The 17,279-nt window shown below is 47.0% G+C and overlaps 1 protein-coding gene across 2 annotated transcripts in view; it reads right to left on the bottom strand.

The window, feature by feature from the left end:
- RBM27 (RNA binding motif protein 27) overlaps positions 1–17,279 on the bottom strand; it is a 97,324-nt gene that overhangs the window by 37,196 nt on the left and 42,849 nt on the right. For both annotated transcript variants that reach the window (XM_030211585.1, XM_030211586.1), the window contains exons 12-14: positions 16,364–16,636; positions 15,788–15,925; positions 6,821–6,943 (exon numbers count right to left, since the gene is read on the bottom strand). In XM_030211585.1, coding sequence (XP_030067445.1) covers positions 6,821–6,943; positions 15,788–15,925; positions 16,364–16,636 — 534 coding nt within the window. The remainder of the gene's footprint in view (positions 1–6,820; positions 6,944–15,787; positions 15,926–16,363; positions 16,637–17,279) is intronic.

The raw sequence follows: 17,279 nt of genomic DNA, 5'->3' as shown, positions 1-17,279 counted from the left end.
CCTGAACTGTTAGAGAACCCAACATAAATTCTTTCTGAAGCCTGCCTGGAGAAACGCTAGGATGTGCATGATCTGAGCAAAGAAGGGAGAAAGCCCTCACTCAGAACACCCTCTCTCAGAACACCAGCCCTTGAATGTTCTCCATACCCTCGCATACGCCATGGATGTAAAGCATTTCCAAGCCTGAAGCAAGGTAGCAATGACCGAATCAGAATAACTTTTTGTCTCAACCGAGCCTTTTCAATGGTCCAACTGTAACACCAAAGGGGCATGGGCCTGCCTTGACAGAGAAGAGAGCATCTGATGAACCAGCTTCGACCTCCTGAACTCCGTGAGGAAGATCCTCTCCTGTGCTGTGTCGAATAGAATGCCCAGATAATCCAGCATCTGTGATGGAGTTAGTCTGCTGTTCTCAAAATTGATCACCCAACCCAATAACTACAGAAGACAAACAACTTTGTCCATTGCCGCCATGTTATCTGACTAGGATGTTGCCCGAATGAGCCAGTCGTTGAGATACAGGTGAACTCCAATTCCCTGACACCGAAGGAAAGACACCACCACCACCACAACCTTGATAAACATTCTTGGAGCCATGGTGTGACCAAAGGGCAACGCCCTGAACTGGAAGAGATGGCCGAGCATTGCAAATTGTAAAAACCTCTAATGTGGCAACCAAATGAGGAACATGCAAGTACGCTTTCCTGAGATCAAGGGCAGTGAGAAATTCTCCCGCCTGAACTGAGGCTATGACTGCTCTTAGTTCTCTACGCAAAAGCAGGACACTCAGAGGTAGCAGTTTAGACCTTTGAAATCTAAGACTGGACAAAACGTGCATTCCTTATTTGGGACAATGAAGAAGACGGAGTATCTGCATTGTTCCTGTTTGGCCTGGGGAACTGGAACAATGGCCGGGAGTGCCAGCAAGAAATCTATGGTGGCCTGAACCTCAACCACTTTTGTTCCCTTCTGACAAGGAAAGAGAAGCAACTGGGTGGAAGAACTCCAACTTGTAACCTTCTGAAAGAGTATCCAGAACCCACTCATCTAACAAGATTTTGGCCCACTCTTTCCGAAACTCAAGAAGATGTCTTCCCACTAAAGGAAGAAAAGACTGGACCAGCCTTACATCACTGCGAATCTCTGGAGTCATTGAGCTGACTGAGAGGATGACTTCCTGTCTACACAAATGAAAGCGGGACTTCTGACCATACTGCTGATGATTAGGTCAGTACCGTCTGTTGTCTCAAAACAGAGAGCCCCCTGAAGACATACAACCAGAGGCTTTCGGCTTATTCTCCGGCAATCGCTGTGGCTTAGTTTGCCCAAGTTCTTTCACCAAGTTACTGAGAACTTCTCCAAATAGTCACTTGCCCTTAAAGGGCAGTTTTTCCTAAACGTAACTTTGATAATGCATCTGCTGCCCAATATCACAACCAGAGCTGCCAACGTGCTGTGACAGCTGTGAGCCATAATGTCATAAACAGCATCCACCAAGTAGGCCACCCTGCTTCCCGCTGGGCATTATGGCACCTGTCTTGTGTTGCCAACTGCTGAAGCCACTTCAGACATACTCTTGCCACAAATGAGCTGCACACTGTCGCTTGAAGGTTCAGAAAGAACACTTCAAAGGCTCGTTTCAGCAAGACTTCTAGCTTCCTATCCTGTAGGTATTTTACAACTAGGTGGCCTTTTTAGTCACAGCTTTAACCAGGGAATCCACCCTGGGAAGCTGCAATTTATGTTTCCCCTCAGAACTAATGGCTTTTCCTATTCTCAGCCCCATGTCCGGCTAGACCCATTCTGCTTTAATTAGATCCTTAATGTCTGGATGCACAGGAAGGCATTAGGAGGATTTCCAAGCCCCCTCATGGTTGACGAAGATGGAACTCCTGATGCCGAAGCAGAAGGCTCCTCAATGGAAAGCACCACCAGTGCCTCAGAAATGAGAGTACTGAGCTCCTCTTTATGAAACAATCTCGGTACTTTCCATCATCTCCCTCCTCTAATGGCTCCCTTCAACGATGGTGCCTCTGAACAGACCAAGGCCTGCTGGAGAGCCTGACGACCCTGGCATACTGGGATGTTGCGCCAAATACGAAGATGTACTGCTGCCCACCATTTGCACCATGTCCTGTGGGATTCCTGAGCTGGACTGGATGCCAAGAGAGATAAGACTCAGTTTTCAGTTCTCCATCTTCACTTGCTGATTGATGGACACAACTATCCCACAGGTTCTGGAATAGTGGGAAGCTATATAATGGAAAATCCTTTACCACTCACCATATCAGCATTCAACTTTCCAGCCTGTTCTCCCCATAAAACAAAATTCCTCTGAAATGCAGCCATACATAAGTCTATCACTCACAGTGCCAGCGCAGACCTGCTCTACTAGAGCTCAAAAAAGTCTAGAAGACTTTCCACATGTCATTGTGTGCCTTCCTAAAGGCAACTGCCACCCCTCCCCTGCCAGTCTTTTCATCTGCTCAATAACCTCCGAAGGATTCTTCTCCCACTTTTCTAAATTTGTTAAGCTGAACAAAATTCAACATCTTCCCTCAATTCAACCTAGTGTATTCTCCTATTCCCCCTGGAGGATAATAAAGGAAGAAAAAAAAAGGAATATAGGAAAAAAAAACCCAAAACAAACTCAGGGTTCGAGTTTAAAAAAAAATGCTTGCAATGCTGAAAAACATCGGATTTGTTTGACACAACCATGTGTGCTGTCTGGGGCCTAAACAGAATGTAGCAGCATGCGGTAAGTTAACAAGTACGTCCCCTACCTGCAGAAGCTACAGCCACATAATGGAGCTTGGATAAGGTTCTGCTTCTGCCCCTACTGATGCTCCACTCACAGAACGATCCCCCAGCATATCTGCAGGCCCTCAAACTAATCTGTCCCTCCAGCACACACCAGCAGCTGAGAGACCCCCATCTACACTGGCATTCAAAAAGCTACCCACAAAGCCATGCTGTACAAGTGTCTGTCCAGATTCCAAGCTCTTCTTGCAACTCAGGTGCCACCCATCATGCAATGATCATTTGACGCAGGTCTGCCCACAGCACAGATCACTCACAGAAGCTCCTGGCACAATGATGAGATTAGCACTGCCCACTACACTGGTTAAGGCTCCTCCTCCTCCTCAGCACAGGTGCCATAGCACTGAAAGATCAGCCTGGTGCAGGCAGCAAAGCCCTTTCCCTCGCTGGCACACACATCATTCTTCCCAGTGCAATTGTAACTCCAGGACCTTCTTCACTGCCCCAGCAAAGTGACTCCAAGACAGAGACTATTTCAGAAAAAGAAGCTACAAACCTTAATCCTCCCCTTCTGTGCCGACAAACTCCAAACCAGCAGAGACCACCTCAAATCAGAGCATGCTCATTAATCTGGAAGTCCTGGAGAACTTGCTTTAATAGAAGTCCCAGCCAAAGGATGTCACTCCATTGTTCCAGCGTGGTGGTTAGCCTCCACCTCCTTCTAATCACTCCTCTTCACCATCGTCACCACCAACAGGATCACTTTTTTCATCAAGTGGGTCCTTTTTAGATGTGGATTGCAACCAATTCTCCACTTCCAACTTCTCCTGGGAAAGATCTCTCTCTTCCAAGCCCACATCAATGGTGAGGAAAAAAAGGGAACCTCACAGTAAAGTACCTGGTTGATGCTCAGAACTAAGTGAACCTCAGAGTTGAAAAATAAAAAGAAACTTTAAACTGCCACAAAACTAAAACTGCGCAGGAAATAAATTATGAAAAAGTTGGGGGGGGGGGGGGGGGGAGAGATACTTCTGACGAGAAAGGCATTTCAAAAATTGTCAAAGGGAAACGCTCACAAGGAGAGCTCACAAAAATACCTCTGCTCTGTGGAAAAAACAGACTAACAGTCCTGTACACTCACTAGGCGGGAAAGCACTTGTGCATGTGCCGTGGAAAGATGCCAAAAACCTCAAAGCTATAGGGCACTGGGTAGCAGTCACATCGGGGCTCCGCCAGATGACATCATCCAATTGTAAGAATTAATGTCCTGCTTGTCCTCAGAGAAAGCTGAGTTAATTACGTAGCGGAATAAGCTAGCCACACAACTCTCTCACCTTCCTCTATGGTTGAAGATATCAAAAATCCTATAAATAATGCAATTAAAACACTTTATGGATAAAGAGGGGTGGAAGAGGGGACACCCCAGGGATAAGGAAAGTTTAGAGAATCTGTGGATATTACTGGGGAGAGTCCCAAAACCCATATCGGTTATATACAGATTTCTCCAAGGGGCCGAGGATAAAAAATACCCATTTCAGGAAGCTTGGGAGAGGGATCTGAAATACCAATTTACAGAGAGGGAATGGGAAAATATATGTGGGGGAAGTACAAAAAGCCTCGGTCTGTGCGCTAATACAGGAAAACGCATACAAGTTTCTTACAAGATGGTACTATACCCCAGAGAGGCTAAACAAGATGTACACAGGAGCATCAGACATGTGTTGGAGATGCAAAAGCCAGAAAGGCACATTTCTACATGTGTGGTGGACATGTGGGAGGGTGGTACCGTTTTGGGAGGCAGTGATGAGAGCGCTGGCCCGCACGATGGGAATATCCTTGGTGTGTGGGCCACGACAATGCTTATTAAGAATGTATAATGAGCGAGAAGAGTGGGAGGAGAGTAAATTGATGCGGTGGGGATTGGCAGCGGCTAAGTGCCTCCTCACGCGCTGCTGGAAATCAGTAGACCCCCCCGAAAATAGAGGATTGGAAGATCAAAGTGAGACTTTTGTGGCATATGGAACTCTTAACAGTATACAGAAGGGAGGGTGAGCCCCGAAGAAAAAGGGGATGGGCAAGACTGCAACAAATGATTGAGGGATTATAAGGGGACGAGGATACATTCCAGGGAAAGGAGATAGGTAGGAAGGGGGGGGGGGGGGAGGGATTGACTCAGGACAAATGGACTGACGGAGGGGGGGGGGGGGGGGGGAGGGGGGTAGATAGAGGGGTAAAGTGGGTTTCACCACCTGTGTTAGTTAAGGAGCAAAAATAAAGTTGGAAATAGTATAGAGTGGAACATGGATGGTGGGAATGGTAATAAAAGAATGGAGTGAAAATAGCAAGATGTGTTAAAGTGATTAAAAAAAAAAAAGCTAGTGTGACAGCCAATATAGTAGGAAGATGTAAAGAAATGGATCCATATGAGGTGAATACTCGTTGGACTGTTTACACAAATGTTTCAAAGTGTTTTCAAAGGTTGTAAAATAAAACAAAAATTTAAAGTTAAAAAAAAAAAAAAAAAAAAAAAGTACAACCTAAGAGATGTGACCAATGCATCCTTAGGTGGGTTTCTGGGGGGGGGAAAAAAAAAAAACATATAAAAGTTGAATTCTTGAGTGATGCGACTCTCTGAGCATCGACACAGAAAAGAAACTTATTGCCATTGCAAAGCCCATCTAATCTGCACTGTGACATCCCATAAATATTTGAAGGGATGTGACAGAAAGTTAAATAGTTGTTCAGGGTTGAAAGAGAGGGAGGGGGGGTTGGGAGGGATAGAGAAAAGATGGGGGGCATGATTGATCCCACCACCACCTGTGACAGGCAGGCGGAAATAAAATTGGGGACAATATAGAGAGGAACAAGGTTGGAGGGTATTGTATTTTGAGATGTGTGTAATTAACAAGATGTGTTAATGTAGGCTATATAAGTTAATTGGACAGTCAATATGTTGAGACTTTGAGAAGAAATGGAAACATAAGTGGATGTATATTGTATGGTCTTACTGATACAAATGTTTAAAGATATTTCAAAAGACTTAATAAAAATTTGAAGTAAAAAAAAAATCCTATAAATAAACCAGCTCAAGAAAAGAATGGCAAGGGTGGCAGTTAACTCTGTATGTGAACACAATGACATGTTCAGAAGGTCTTCAAAACTTTTCTGAGCTCTAGAGGTGCAGGTCCAAGCTCACACCTCAAGGAATCATGTCATCTATGGGTGGCAGGCTTATCCTCCTGTCTACGGAAAACCCCGGTCACAAGTAAGCAACATAGCTTAACTGCAACGGAAGGGTAAAATGTATCTTTGCATACGTAATACTTCAATCTGTCATTACTCAATATATAGAAAAATAGCTTTAAAAAAAAATAATAAGAGCTTGTTCACGAAAGTAAACTATGACTCTGGTGCCATTAAAGTGTAAAGCTTCTGAAATTCCCAGACTGATGACTACAGGCAGCTGGACAATCTTTCCTCAACCTGGAACTATAGCTCTGCCTTGTGAGCATCAGCAGAACTTCCCATGACTGCCACCTAGGGACACACATATGCCATAGGCTGTCTATCTCTGCTATTTGTTGACTATCCATTATCAAATGGTTTTTAGAAGTACAGCTTGAAATCTATATTAATGGAAGGGAAAAAAAAAACCCTGAGAATAATGATCAGAAAACTGCATACTGCTATGAGAAGATAAATTTATGTTTGTCGTGCTTCTGAATATTGTGACTCAATATGCATGTTGAGGTCATGACCTGCTTTGACCAATTTTACTGCTAGTTATTAAAATCAATAAACAAAATATAGCGAATACAACATACCTTGCGTTTGTTTTGAACATAAGCTTTCACCCTTTACAACCCAGAGAAAAGGAGCCAGCAGATCAATAAAACATCAGAAAGATTTTATTGAAGATACCATATGTGAGAGAAAAGGCCTTTATAAAAATGGGGTTCCATGTTCAGAACCAGGCAATTTGCTTCTTTCCCTAGTCAGACAGTGACAATTTTAATTAATACCTGTCCTTCTGCAGGCCAGGAAGTATCTTTACACATACCTGTTTCTTTTTGAGAGCATCTTGTATATCTAATGATTTAGATACTGCAGCCGGTTTCACAGCTGTCTTCAAGCTGGTAGATGTGTAAACCATTTTTGTATGGGCTGCTGAAGAAGGAAACATCTACAACAGAGTAAAGGACACAAAATGTAGCAATACAGACTACATTTAACTTCAATGCACCAAATATTTACAAGAAAAATACCAGAATGGCATTTGAAAATGAACAGCAAACTAATGGATTCAGCCGTTTTTAAATTGTTTATTCTATGCCGATGATATTACTATCTTGCTTCCAGTCACCCAGACAACAGTTTCTTCTTCTGGGCCACTAATGATATATTGAATGACAACATTAGGATTTTGGGAGTTATTCTTTCTAGGTCATTATCACTGGAATTGCAAGAAGTCTTTTTTTTCTTGATGAAAAAAAAAAAAAAAAAAAAAACAACTTAGGAAGATCAGAAACATGTTTGTTTCCCATACATTTAGCTCATTGTTTGGAGCTTGCTCTTGCCAATTTGGGATTATTGCAACTGTATTTATGCAGGCTGTCAGAAAACTTTAATGGAAAAAAAAAAAAAAAGAAGACAATTCCTAATACAGCAGCACGCTTTATTTATGCAGCTCATAAAAGTGATAAGAGTTATACCATTGCTGCTGGACCTTCACTGGTTGTTATTACAGGTTTATGTGCATTTTAAAGTCTGTGTATTGTTTTTTTAAGCTTTTTCAAGGGACTGCACTTGCTTATATGTCCACTTGGGTACAGATGGCTAATAAGAATAAGGGTGTTTCTGATAATTTTCAATTACCTTATCCTAGTCCATCACGTTTAAAGTATTTTTAGCTAGTCTTTACTATCAAGTACCTGCTATTTGGAATTCTATTCCTCTTTATCTATGCAAAGTGCAAAATTACACTGCTTTTAGGAAACAAAGACCTTTCTTTTTAAGAAATTTTAAGGTAGCTTTGTTGTCTTAAGTTAGTTTTGGTAAAGGGGATTAGTTTTTAATTTTGTACTGTCAGTTCACAGGATTTTGGCCGTTTCTCTTTTCTTGTGAACCGTACTGAGCTCACTGGTTTGTAGCGGTATATAAGAATTTTATGTAATGTAATGTTGCTAGGCCATGCCTGCAGTTTAATACCTTCCAACAGATAAAACCCAGCCTACTATAGAAGATAGCAAAAGGTGGGCAAAGTCTTGCAGGTGACACAATGGAGGGTTTAAGGTATAAGAGACTCAATAATAAAGGCAGCCAATGGAAAATAAAGTGAATGATACATACCTGTAGCAGGTGTTCTCCGAGGACAGCAGGCTGATTGTTCTCACGACTGGGTGACGTCCGCGGCAGCACCCACCAACCGGAAGAAGCTTCGCGGGCGGTCCGCACGCAGGGCACGCCCACCGCGCATGCGCGGCCGTCTTCCCGCCCGTGCGCGACCGTTCCCGCCAGTTGAATGACAAGCAAAAAGATGAAAACGCAACTCCAAAGGGGAGGAGGGAGGGTAGGTGAGAACAATCAGCCTGCTGTCCTCGGAGAACACCTGCTACAGGTATGTATCATTCACTTTCTCCGAGGACAAGCAGGCTGCTTGTTCTCACGACTGGGGTATCCCTAGCTCTCAGGCTCACTCAAAACAAGAACCCAGGTCAATTGAACCTCGCAACGGCGAGGGTACAACAGAAAATTGACCTACGAAGAACAACTAACTGAGAGTGCAGCATGACCAGAATAAATTCGGGTCCTGGAGGGTGGAGTTGGATTTACACCCCAAACAGATTCTGCAGCACCGACTGCCCGAACCGACTGTCGCGTCGGGTATCCTGCTGGAGGCAGTAATGTGATGTGAATGTGTGGACAGATGACCACGTCGCAGCCTTGCAAATCTCTTCAATAGTGGCTGACTTCAAGTGGGCCACTGACGCTGCCATGGCTCTAACACTATGAGCCGTGACATGACCCTCAAGAGCCAGCCCAGCCTGGGCGTAAGTGAAGGAAATGCAATCTGCTAGCCAATTGGAGATGGTGCGTTTCCCGACAGCGACCCCTAGCCTGTTAGGGTCGAAAGAAACAAACAATTGGGCGGACTGTCTGTGGGGCTGTGTCCGCTCCAAGTAGAAGGCCAATGCTCTCTTGCAGTCCAATGTGTGCAACTGACGTTCAGCAGGGCGGGTATGCGGCCTGGGGAAGAATGTTGGCAAGACAATTGACTGGTTAAGATGGAACTCCGACACCACCTTCGGCAGGAACTTTGGCTGGGTGCGGAGCACTACTCTGTTGTGATGAAATTTGGTATATGGAGCATGAGCTACTAGGGCTTGAAGCTCACTGACCCTACGAGCTGAAGTAACTGCCACCAAGAAAATGACCTTCCAGGTCAAGTACTTCAGATGGCAGGTATTCAGTGGCTCAAAAGGAGGTTTCATCAGCTGGGTGAGGACGACGTTGAGATCCCATGACACTGTAGGAGGCTTGATAGGGGGCTTTGACAAGAGCAAGCCTCTCATGAATCGAACTACTAAAGGCTCTCCAGAGATGGCTTTACCTTCCACACGATAATGGTAAGCACTAATTGCACTAAGGTGATTCCTTACTGAGTTGGTCTTGAGGCCAGACTCTGATAAGTGCAGAAGGTATTCAAGCAGGTTCTGTGCAGGGCAAGAACGAGGTTCTAGGGCCTTGCTCTCACACCAAATGACAAACCTCCTCCACTTGAAAAAGTAACTCTTTTTAGTGGAATCCTTCCTAGAGGCAAGCAAGACACGGGAGACACCCTCAGACAGACCCAACGCAGTGAAGTCTACGCCCTCAACATCCAGGCCGTGAGAGCCAGGGACTGAAGGTTGGGGTGCAGCAATGCTCCGTCGTTCTGCGAGATGAGAGTTGGAAAACACTCCAATCTCCACGGTTCTTCTGAGGACAACTCCAGAAAAAGAGGGAACCAGATCTGACGAGGCCAAAAGGGCGCTATCAGAATCATGGTGCCGTGGTCTTGCTTGAGCTTCAGTAAGGTCTTCCCCACCAAAGGTATGGGAGGATAAGCATACAGGAGGCCGGTCCCCCAATGGAGGAGAAAGGCATCCGACGCCAGTCTGCCGTGGGCCTGTAGTCTGGAACAGAACGGAGGCAGCTTGTGGTTGGTCTGAGAGGCAAAAAGGTCCACCGAGGGGGTGCCCCACTCTCGTAAGATCTTGCGTACCACTCTGGAATGAAGCGACCACTCGTGCGGTTGCATGACTCTGCTCAGTCTGTCGGCCAGACTGTTGTTTACACCTGCCAGGTATGTGGCTTGGAGGAGCATGCCGAACTGGCAAGCCCAACGCCACATGCCGACGGCTTCCTGACACAAGGGGCGAGATCCGGTGCCCCCCTGCTTGTTGGTGTAATACATTGCAACCTGATTGTCTGTCCGAATTTGAACAATTTGGTAGGACAGCCGATCTCTGAAAGCCTTCAGTGCGTTCCAGATCGCTCGGAGCTCCAGGAGGTTGATCTGCAGATCCTTTTCCTGGAGGGACCACAGACTCTGGGTGTGAAGCCCATCGACATGAGCTCCCCACCCCAGGCGAGATGCATCCGTCGTCAGCACTTTCGTGGGCTGCGGAATTTGGAATGGACGTCCCAGGGTCAAATTGGTCCGGATGGTCCACCAGAGCAGTGAAGTGCGGCAACTGGTGGAGAGGCGGATGACATCTTCTAGATTCCCGGTGGCTTGAAACCACTGGGAAGCTAGGGTCCATTGAGCAGATCTCATGTGAAGACGAGCCATGGGAGTCACATGAACTGTGGAGGCCATATGACCCAGAAGTCTCAACATCTGCCGAGCTGTGACCTGCTGAGACGCTCTGGTCTGCGAAGCCAGGGACAGGAGGTTGTTGGCCCTCGCTTCGGGAAGGAAGGCCTGAGCCGTCTGGGTATTCAGCAGAGCTCCTATGAATTCCAGAGACTGTGTTGGCTGGAGATGGGACTTTGGGTAATTTATCACAAACCCCAGCAGCTCCAGAAGTTGAATAGTGCACTGCATAGACCGGAGGGCTCCTGCCTCCGAGGTGCTCTTGACCAGCCAATCGTCGAGATATGGGAACATGTGCACTCCCAGCTTGCGTAGGTACGCCGCTACCACCACGAGACACTTTGTAAACACTCGTGGGGCAGAGGCGAGCCCAAAGGGCAGCACACAATACTGAAAGTGCCGTGCGCCCAGGCGGAATCTGAGATACTGTCTGTGAGCTGGCAGTATCGGGATGTGAGTGTATACGTCCTTTAAATCCAGGGAACATAGCCAATCGTTTTTCTGAATCATTGGCAGAAGGGTGCCCAAGGAAAGCATCCTGAACTTTTCTTTGACCAGGAATTTGTTCAGGCCTCTCAGGTCTAGGATGGGACGCATCCCCCCTGTTTTCTTTTCCACAAGGAAGTACCTGGAATAGAATCCCTGCCCTTCTTGCCCGGGTGGTACGGGCTCGACCGCATTGGCGCTGAGAAGGGTGGAGAGTTCCTCTGCAAGTACCTGCTTGTGATGGGAGCTGAAGGATTGAGCTCCCGGAGGACAATTTGGTGGCAGGGAGGCCAAATTCAGGGCGTATCCGCACCGCACTATTTGGAGAACCCACTGGTCGGAGGTTATGAGAGGCCACCTTTGGTGAAAAAATTTTAACCTCCCTCCGACCGGCAGATCGTCCGGTATGGACACTTTGAGGGCAGCTATGTTCCCGTGGATCCAGTCAAAAGCCCGTCCCCGGCTTTTGCTGTGGAGGCGCAGGGGGCTGCTTAGGCGCACGCTGTTGACGAGAACGAGCGCGCTGGGGCTGTCCCTGTGCCTGACGAGGCCTTCGGGCTGGCTGGGTGTACCTACGCTTTGCAAAAGAATAGGGCACAGCCTGCCGGGCCCGGGAAAAACGTCACCTGCTGAGGTGGATGCTGAAGGCGCCCGGTGGGAGAGCTTGTCGAGGGCGGTTTCCCGCTGATGCAGTTGGTCCACCAGCTGCTCGACCTTCTCACCAAAAATATTATCCCCCCGGCAAGGGACGTCGGCCAGTCTCTGCTGGGTGCGGTTGTCCAGGTCAGAGGCACGCAGCCATGAGAGCCTGCGCATCACTATACCTTGGGCCGCAGCACGAGATGCCACGTCACAGGTGTCATAGATACCCCTGGACAGGAACTTTCTGCACGCCTTCAGCTGCCTGACCACCTCCTGATAAGGCCTGGACTGCTCCGGCGGGAGCTTATCGACCAGGTCCGCCAGTTGCTTCACATTGTTCCGCATGTGGATGCTCGTATAGAGCTGGTATGACTGGATGCGGGTCACGAGCATGGAGGATTGATAGGCCTTCCTCCCAAACGAGTCCAGAGTGCGAGACTCCCGCCCCGGGGGCGCCGAGGCGGTATCCCTCGAACTCCGTGCCCTCTTGAGAGCAGAATCCACGACCGCCGAGTCATGGGGCAATTGGGGCCGCATTAACTCTGGGTCCGAGTGGATTCTGTACTGGGACTCTGCTTTCTTGGGAATGATGGGATTAGATAGCGGTCTCATCCAGTTCCGAAGCAGTGTCTCCTTGAGGACATTGTGCAACGGCACCGTGGAGGACTCTCTAGGTGGTGATGGATAGTCGAGGACCTCGAGCATCTCAGCCCTCAGCTCATCCACAGAGACCACGGGGAAGGGAATGCAAATAGACATATCCCTTACAAAGGAGGCAAAAGAGAGACTCTCAGGAGGCGAGAGCTTCCTCTCTGGTGAAGGCGTGGGGTCCGAGGGAAGACCCGCAGACTCCTCTGAGGAGAAATATCTGGGGTCCTCCTCTTCCCCCCATGAGGCCTCTTCCTCGGTATCGGACATAAGCTCATGTAGCTGAGTCCTTAACCGGGCCCGGCTCGACGTCGAGGCACCGAGGCCTCGGTCTCGTCGAGCGGTGGACTCCCGCGCCGGCGGGGACGAAGCTCCCTCCATCGACGTCGACTCCACCTGCGTGGCGGTCGAGACCGGCGCCGCAAGCGGCGGCGGTGTCGACGGCCTCGGCACCGGGCTAGAGCTCGCCGGCGCCACAGTCAACGGCGCCGAGGGCGCAAGCACCCCCCGGCGCCGGCACAGCCTGGCGCATCAGCCCTTCCAGGATCCCCAGAAGGATGGCTCAGAGGCACTCGTCCAGGCCCGCTGCCGGGAAAGACGGGGGGGCCGGTAGAGGTGTCGGTGCCGGAAGCTGCTCGGGTCCAGGAGACTGCACCGAAGTGCTGGGACCCTGACGCGTCGGTACCTCCACAACCGAAGGGGATCTCTCCTCCCGACGTGGACGCTTCGGCGTCGACTCCTCAGCGGTACCGAGCACCGAAGGCGACCGATGACGGTGCTTTTTGGATTTCTTGCGGTGCCCATCATCGGTGCCAGGTGGAATAGAGGAGGAGGAGGTCGATCCCCCTCAGTCCCGAGGAACCGGGTCAGACAGGGTTCGGTCCCGAGGGCCATGGGCCGAGGGAGTGACCGGGGCCGATTGCCCACGCGGCCTCTCACCCCTACCCTCACCGGAGGACCGGCGGGCCGACGGGACCTGTGCTCCTGGGGTCGATGCCATCGGTGCCGATTTCTCAGGCCTCGATACCGGTACCAAAGAACCGGCCGTCGATACCTATGCCGTCGAGGTCGCCGTCGAGGGGCCGGCGCAAGTTCCAAAAAGACGGTCCCGAAGAACTTGCCTCGCAACTTGAGTCCGTTTCCGGAGACCAAGACACAGCGAACACGACTTGATATTGTGCTCTGGCCCGAGGCACTGGAGGCACCAAGCGTGGGTGTCGGTCTGCGAGATAGGCCGGCCGCACCGACCACACTTCTTAAATCCACTCGGGACCTTCGAGGACATTGACGGAAAAATCGCGTCGGCGAAGTTAAAGTCGTCGATGGTGGCGGTAAATCACACCTCGAAAAATAATCGACCGCGCGGCCACAAGGCCGCAACGCCCCCTCTAGAAACGAGGGAAAAATAAAGCGCGTGCTCTCTTTTTTTTTTTTTTTTTGAAGAAAAGAAAACTGGAGCGCGCGGCAACAGAAACAAAATAAACGAAAAATAAACAAATTCGCGACGAATGCGATCGGTTTTCCGGGGCTGACGAAGAGAGAGCGGCAACAGCACGACTCTCTCCAGGCGCGGAAAAGAAAGGACTGGCGGGAACGGTCGCGCACGAGCGGGAAGACGGCCACGCATGCGCGGTGGGCGTGCCCTGCGTGCGGACAGCCCGCGAAGCTTCTTCCGGTTGGTGGGGGCTGCCGCGGACGTCACCCAGTCGTGAGAACAAGCAGCCTGCTTGTCCTCGGAGAAATTGTGATACCTTTTTAATTAACTAATTATTCAGGTGCTCCAAGAAAAAAGTCACAGGAAAACTCTGTGGTCAATCCAAGGTACATGACAAAAAACAAACAAAAGTAACAAGCAACACAGATTAATTCATATTATCAGTTGAGTCCGTATTCACGTGCTCCTCTGCCTTTTTTTTTCCCTTGCCCTAGCCCTTTGGAACTCACTTCCTCAAAAACTCAGACCAGAGAATTCATATACCAGTTAGTCAAAATTACACCCAACCTTCACTAAACATAATTCTGTACTTCCCAATTAATTATATTAATCAACAAGATTGAAGTTTAACATTCCTGATTGTCCAAATTAATCTATCACGATTGAAGTTAATCCAACACCTTTTATTTTCTGATTATGAAAATGCACTTTCTATAACTGTATACCTAATCCTCTGTCTCTTTCACCTTAAATATGTATTTCTCTTCCGGAATTGATGATCACCATTATGGAAAATGTAAGCCACATTGAGCCTGCAAATAGGTGGGAAAATGTGGGATACAAATGCTACAAATAAATAAAATAAATATACTACTTTCCGCACACTTCTGAAAACACATTTTTTTCAATTTGGCCTTTGGATTATGAAGAGAGCTTTGATCTAGCTTTGGGGCATCTTTTCAGTCTACTGAATGATTACTGCAAGTGCGGGGAGGGAAGACATGAAGAAAATAACTCATGTTTTCATAACGATGTTGATATATTTTTATCAAAGTTTGTTGTTCTGGCTTGTCTGTGATTGATTGTAAGTGAACGCCTGTTACTGAATGTCCAGCCTGAGTATTTGAGTTTTACCATCTATATTGGAGTTTCTTATACCATAAATTTATGTTCACTTATAAGTGTTCTTGATTTTATTGTAAACCGTTTTGAGTTGACAAGAGAAACAGTATATATATAAAATATAATAAAGATTCAAACGTTGTGCTCTGGGTTTTTAAACATTAGCCATGACATTTACATATATTAGGGCGTTGTGACTGCTATGCCATGCAGGCCTACCACCAAAGCTTAATTTATATTATCTGATGGCAATCCCTTGTTAATAAATTCATGTGCTCACTTGGTTGTGTCACTTACAGTGGAGTTAAAAATCTACTGAAAACAGAGCACACAGACAAGTTAAAACCAGTAGATTTGTACAACTAGAAGTTTTATAAAACCTAAGAGTTTTTAATAAAATTATAAAAACAATGCTGACAGACAGAAAAGATTTTCAATAGAGTCAAGTGGTGTTCACAGATAATTCTAACACTTCAAGCTTTATCTTTGAAATAGTCACTTAGGAAAAATAATTATATACAGGTCGTTCCATGATTAGGTTACTGTAGTCAAGTGAATTGCTTCCTTAATTTATTTCAGCACAGTTTCTGAATTTCTCATTAGATTTTCCTTGCATTCATGCAGCGTCTTTCTCCTTGACTCACTGTACAGCTACCATTTTACAATAATCACACACTTCAAGGGTGGATGCCTTTATCTGAATTACCTCCATCATAGGATAATTTGAGGTGGTTAAAGGTCATTTGTTAGAGGAAAAACTCAGAAGTTATTACTAATAAAGTCCAAGACTTTTGTGACACGAAGTGTTTCAGATAAAAGAAATTGTAACAGAATACCTGAGAATCATCTACAGCTGTAACGGGCTGATTTAACACTGAATGTGCCGTATCCGTCTGGATTCCACTCGTCACCCCAAGACGATGTTTTACTGAGACTTTATTAAGCATGTAAGATGCTGCTGGTTTGTGGATCACCTGCATACATAAAATGAACAGAACCAGTTCACATTATTAACAAGCTGAAAAAATGTGCATCTCCAATGTAGAACAGAACAGGCATGTTTACTGCCCTGCAACTGTGCCGGCTGGAGGTGTTATGAAGTAGTCTTCTCACCCCACCCTAGTGTTACCCCAGCTGAATGGTCCTAACTCTATAACAGACTAAAATCCCCTCTTTGATGGCTAGGATGTATTGAAGGGGGTGGGGGCACACAAATAAAGAAAAAATACTTAGATACTTGTGAATAAAGTGGCAAGTCACTGTAGCCCAATAGAAGCTGGTTCCAATCAAGTTGGGATCCAAAAAGAAGACGATGAAATGGTCAGGCAAACTAATATTAGAACAATGAAGACAATCTATTTAGCTGATCTGTGCTTCTAGTGAAAACCATTCTACTCCCACATGCAACCTACCTTCTGCACGTTTCCCTGCACTGCTGTTGTGGAAGGAGGCTGCACTGTCTGCGTTTGGTGCAAATGGTGCTGCTGTTGGTAGTGCTGCAGCTGCTGTGGTGACGATAGTATGGGTTGCTGCTGCAATGGAGACTGCTCATTGTTCTCTCTGTGCCACAGTACTCTTATAAATCTGTTGTTTAAAACAGCTTCAGTGCTGGAAATGGCCCTTCTGGCTTCATCGTTGGTCAAGTATTGAATAAGTGCACCTTCAGGATCACCTTTAAAAGCGACCTATAATGCAAGAAAAACAAAATAAACAAACTGCATTGAATCACGGTAAAGGAATGAAACTGATGTCCTAAGAAGAAAGTAGGGATACATCTCAGAAGGCATCCCAAACATCATGAGATACGTTCCCCTGGCTGATCCAAATGAACTCCTACATAGGAATAAATGGACAAAAGCAGACTTGCCAACAAGAATAAAAAGATGAAAGAACTATTTAAGATGCAAAGTTGTGGCTCATCTCTCCCGGCTGGCTCTGCAAACGCTCCAATTTATCGTTAATCAGGCTGAGCCTCTTGTTCAATAGTATTTCTAATGCAGACGTCATCTCTGCGGTAAATTTCACCACTCAGGTCAATGATGTCCGACCCATGGGGCTTGAATGTGCTGCCATTTTGTCCTCTCCAGGCTTATTCCGCTCCTGATCCTTTTTAGGCCTTTCAAGGACATGTCCTGCCACAAGCCAATACCAGAGACTCTAGGGGTGTTCCATTGCCGTTCCAGGTTTGGATTGGGCACTTGAGTGAAGGCATGTTAAATAAATGGGTTTTCTATGTGGGACAGGATGCTGAAATTCAGTTGTGAACATTCATTCTGTGATATGATTTACTTGCTGCCCAATGGTTTAGGCATTTGAGGTCTGTCTAGC

This window comes from Microcaecilia unicolor, chromosome 8 (genome assembly GCF_901765095.1).
Source record: "Microcaecilia unicolor chromosome 8, aMicUni1.1, whole genome shotgun sequence".
Classification (NCBI taxonomy): Eukaryota; Metazoa; Chordata; class Amphibia; order Gymnophiona; family Siphonopidae; genus Microcaecilia; species Microcaecilia unicolor.
Note: the sequence above shows the minus strand (reverse complement) of the source record. Positions and strands in the feature narration are given on the sequence as shown.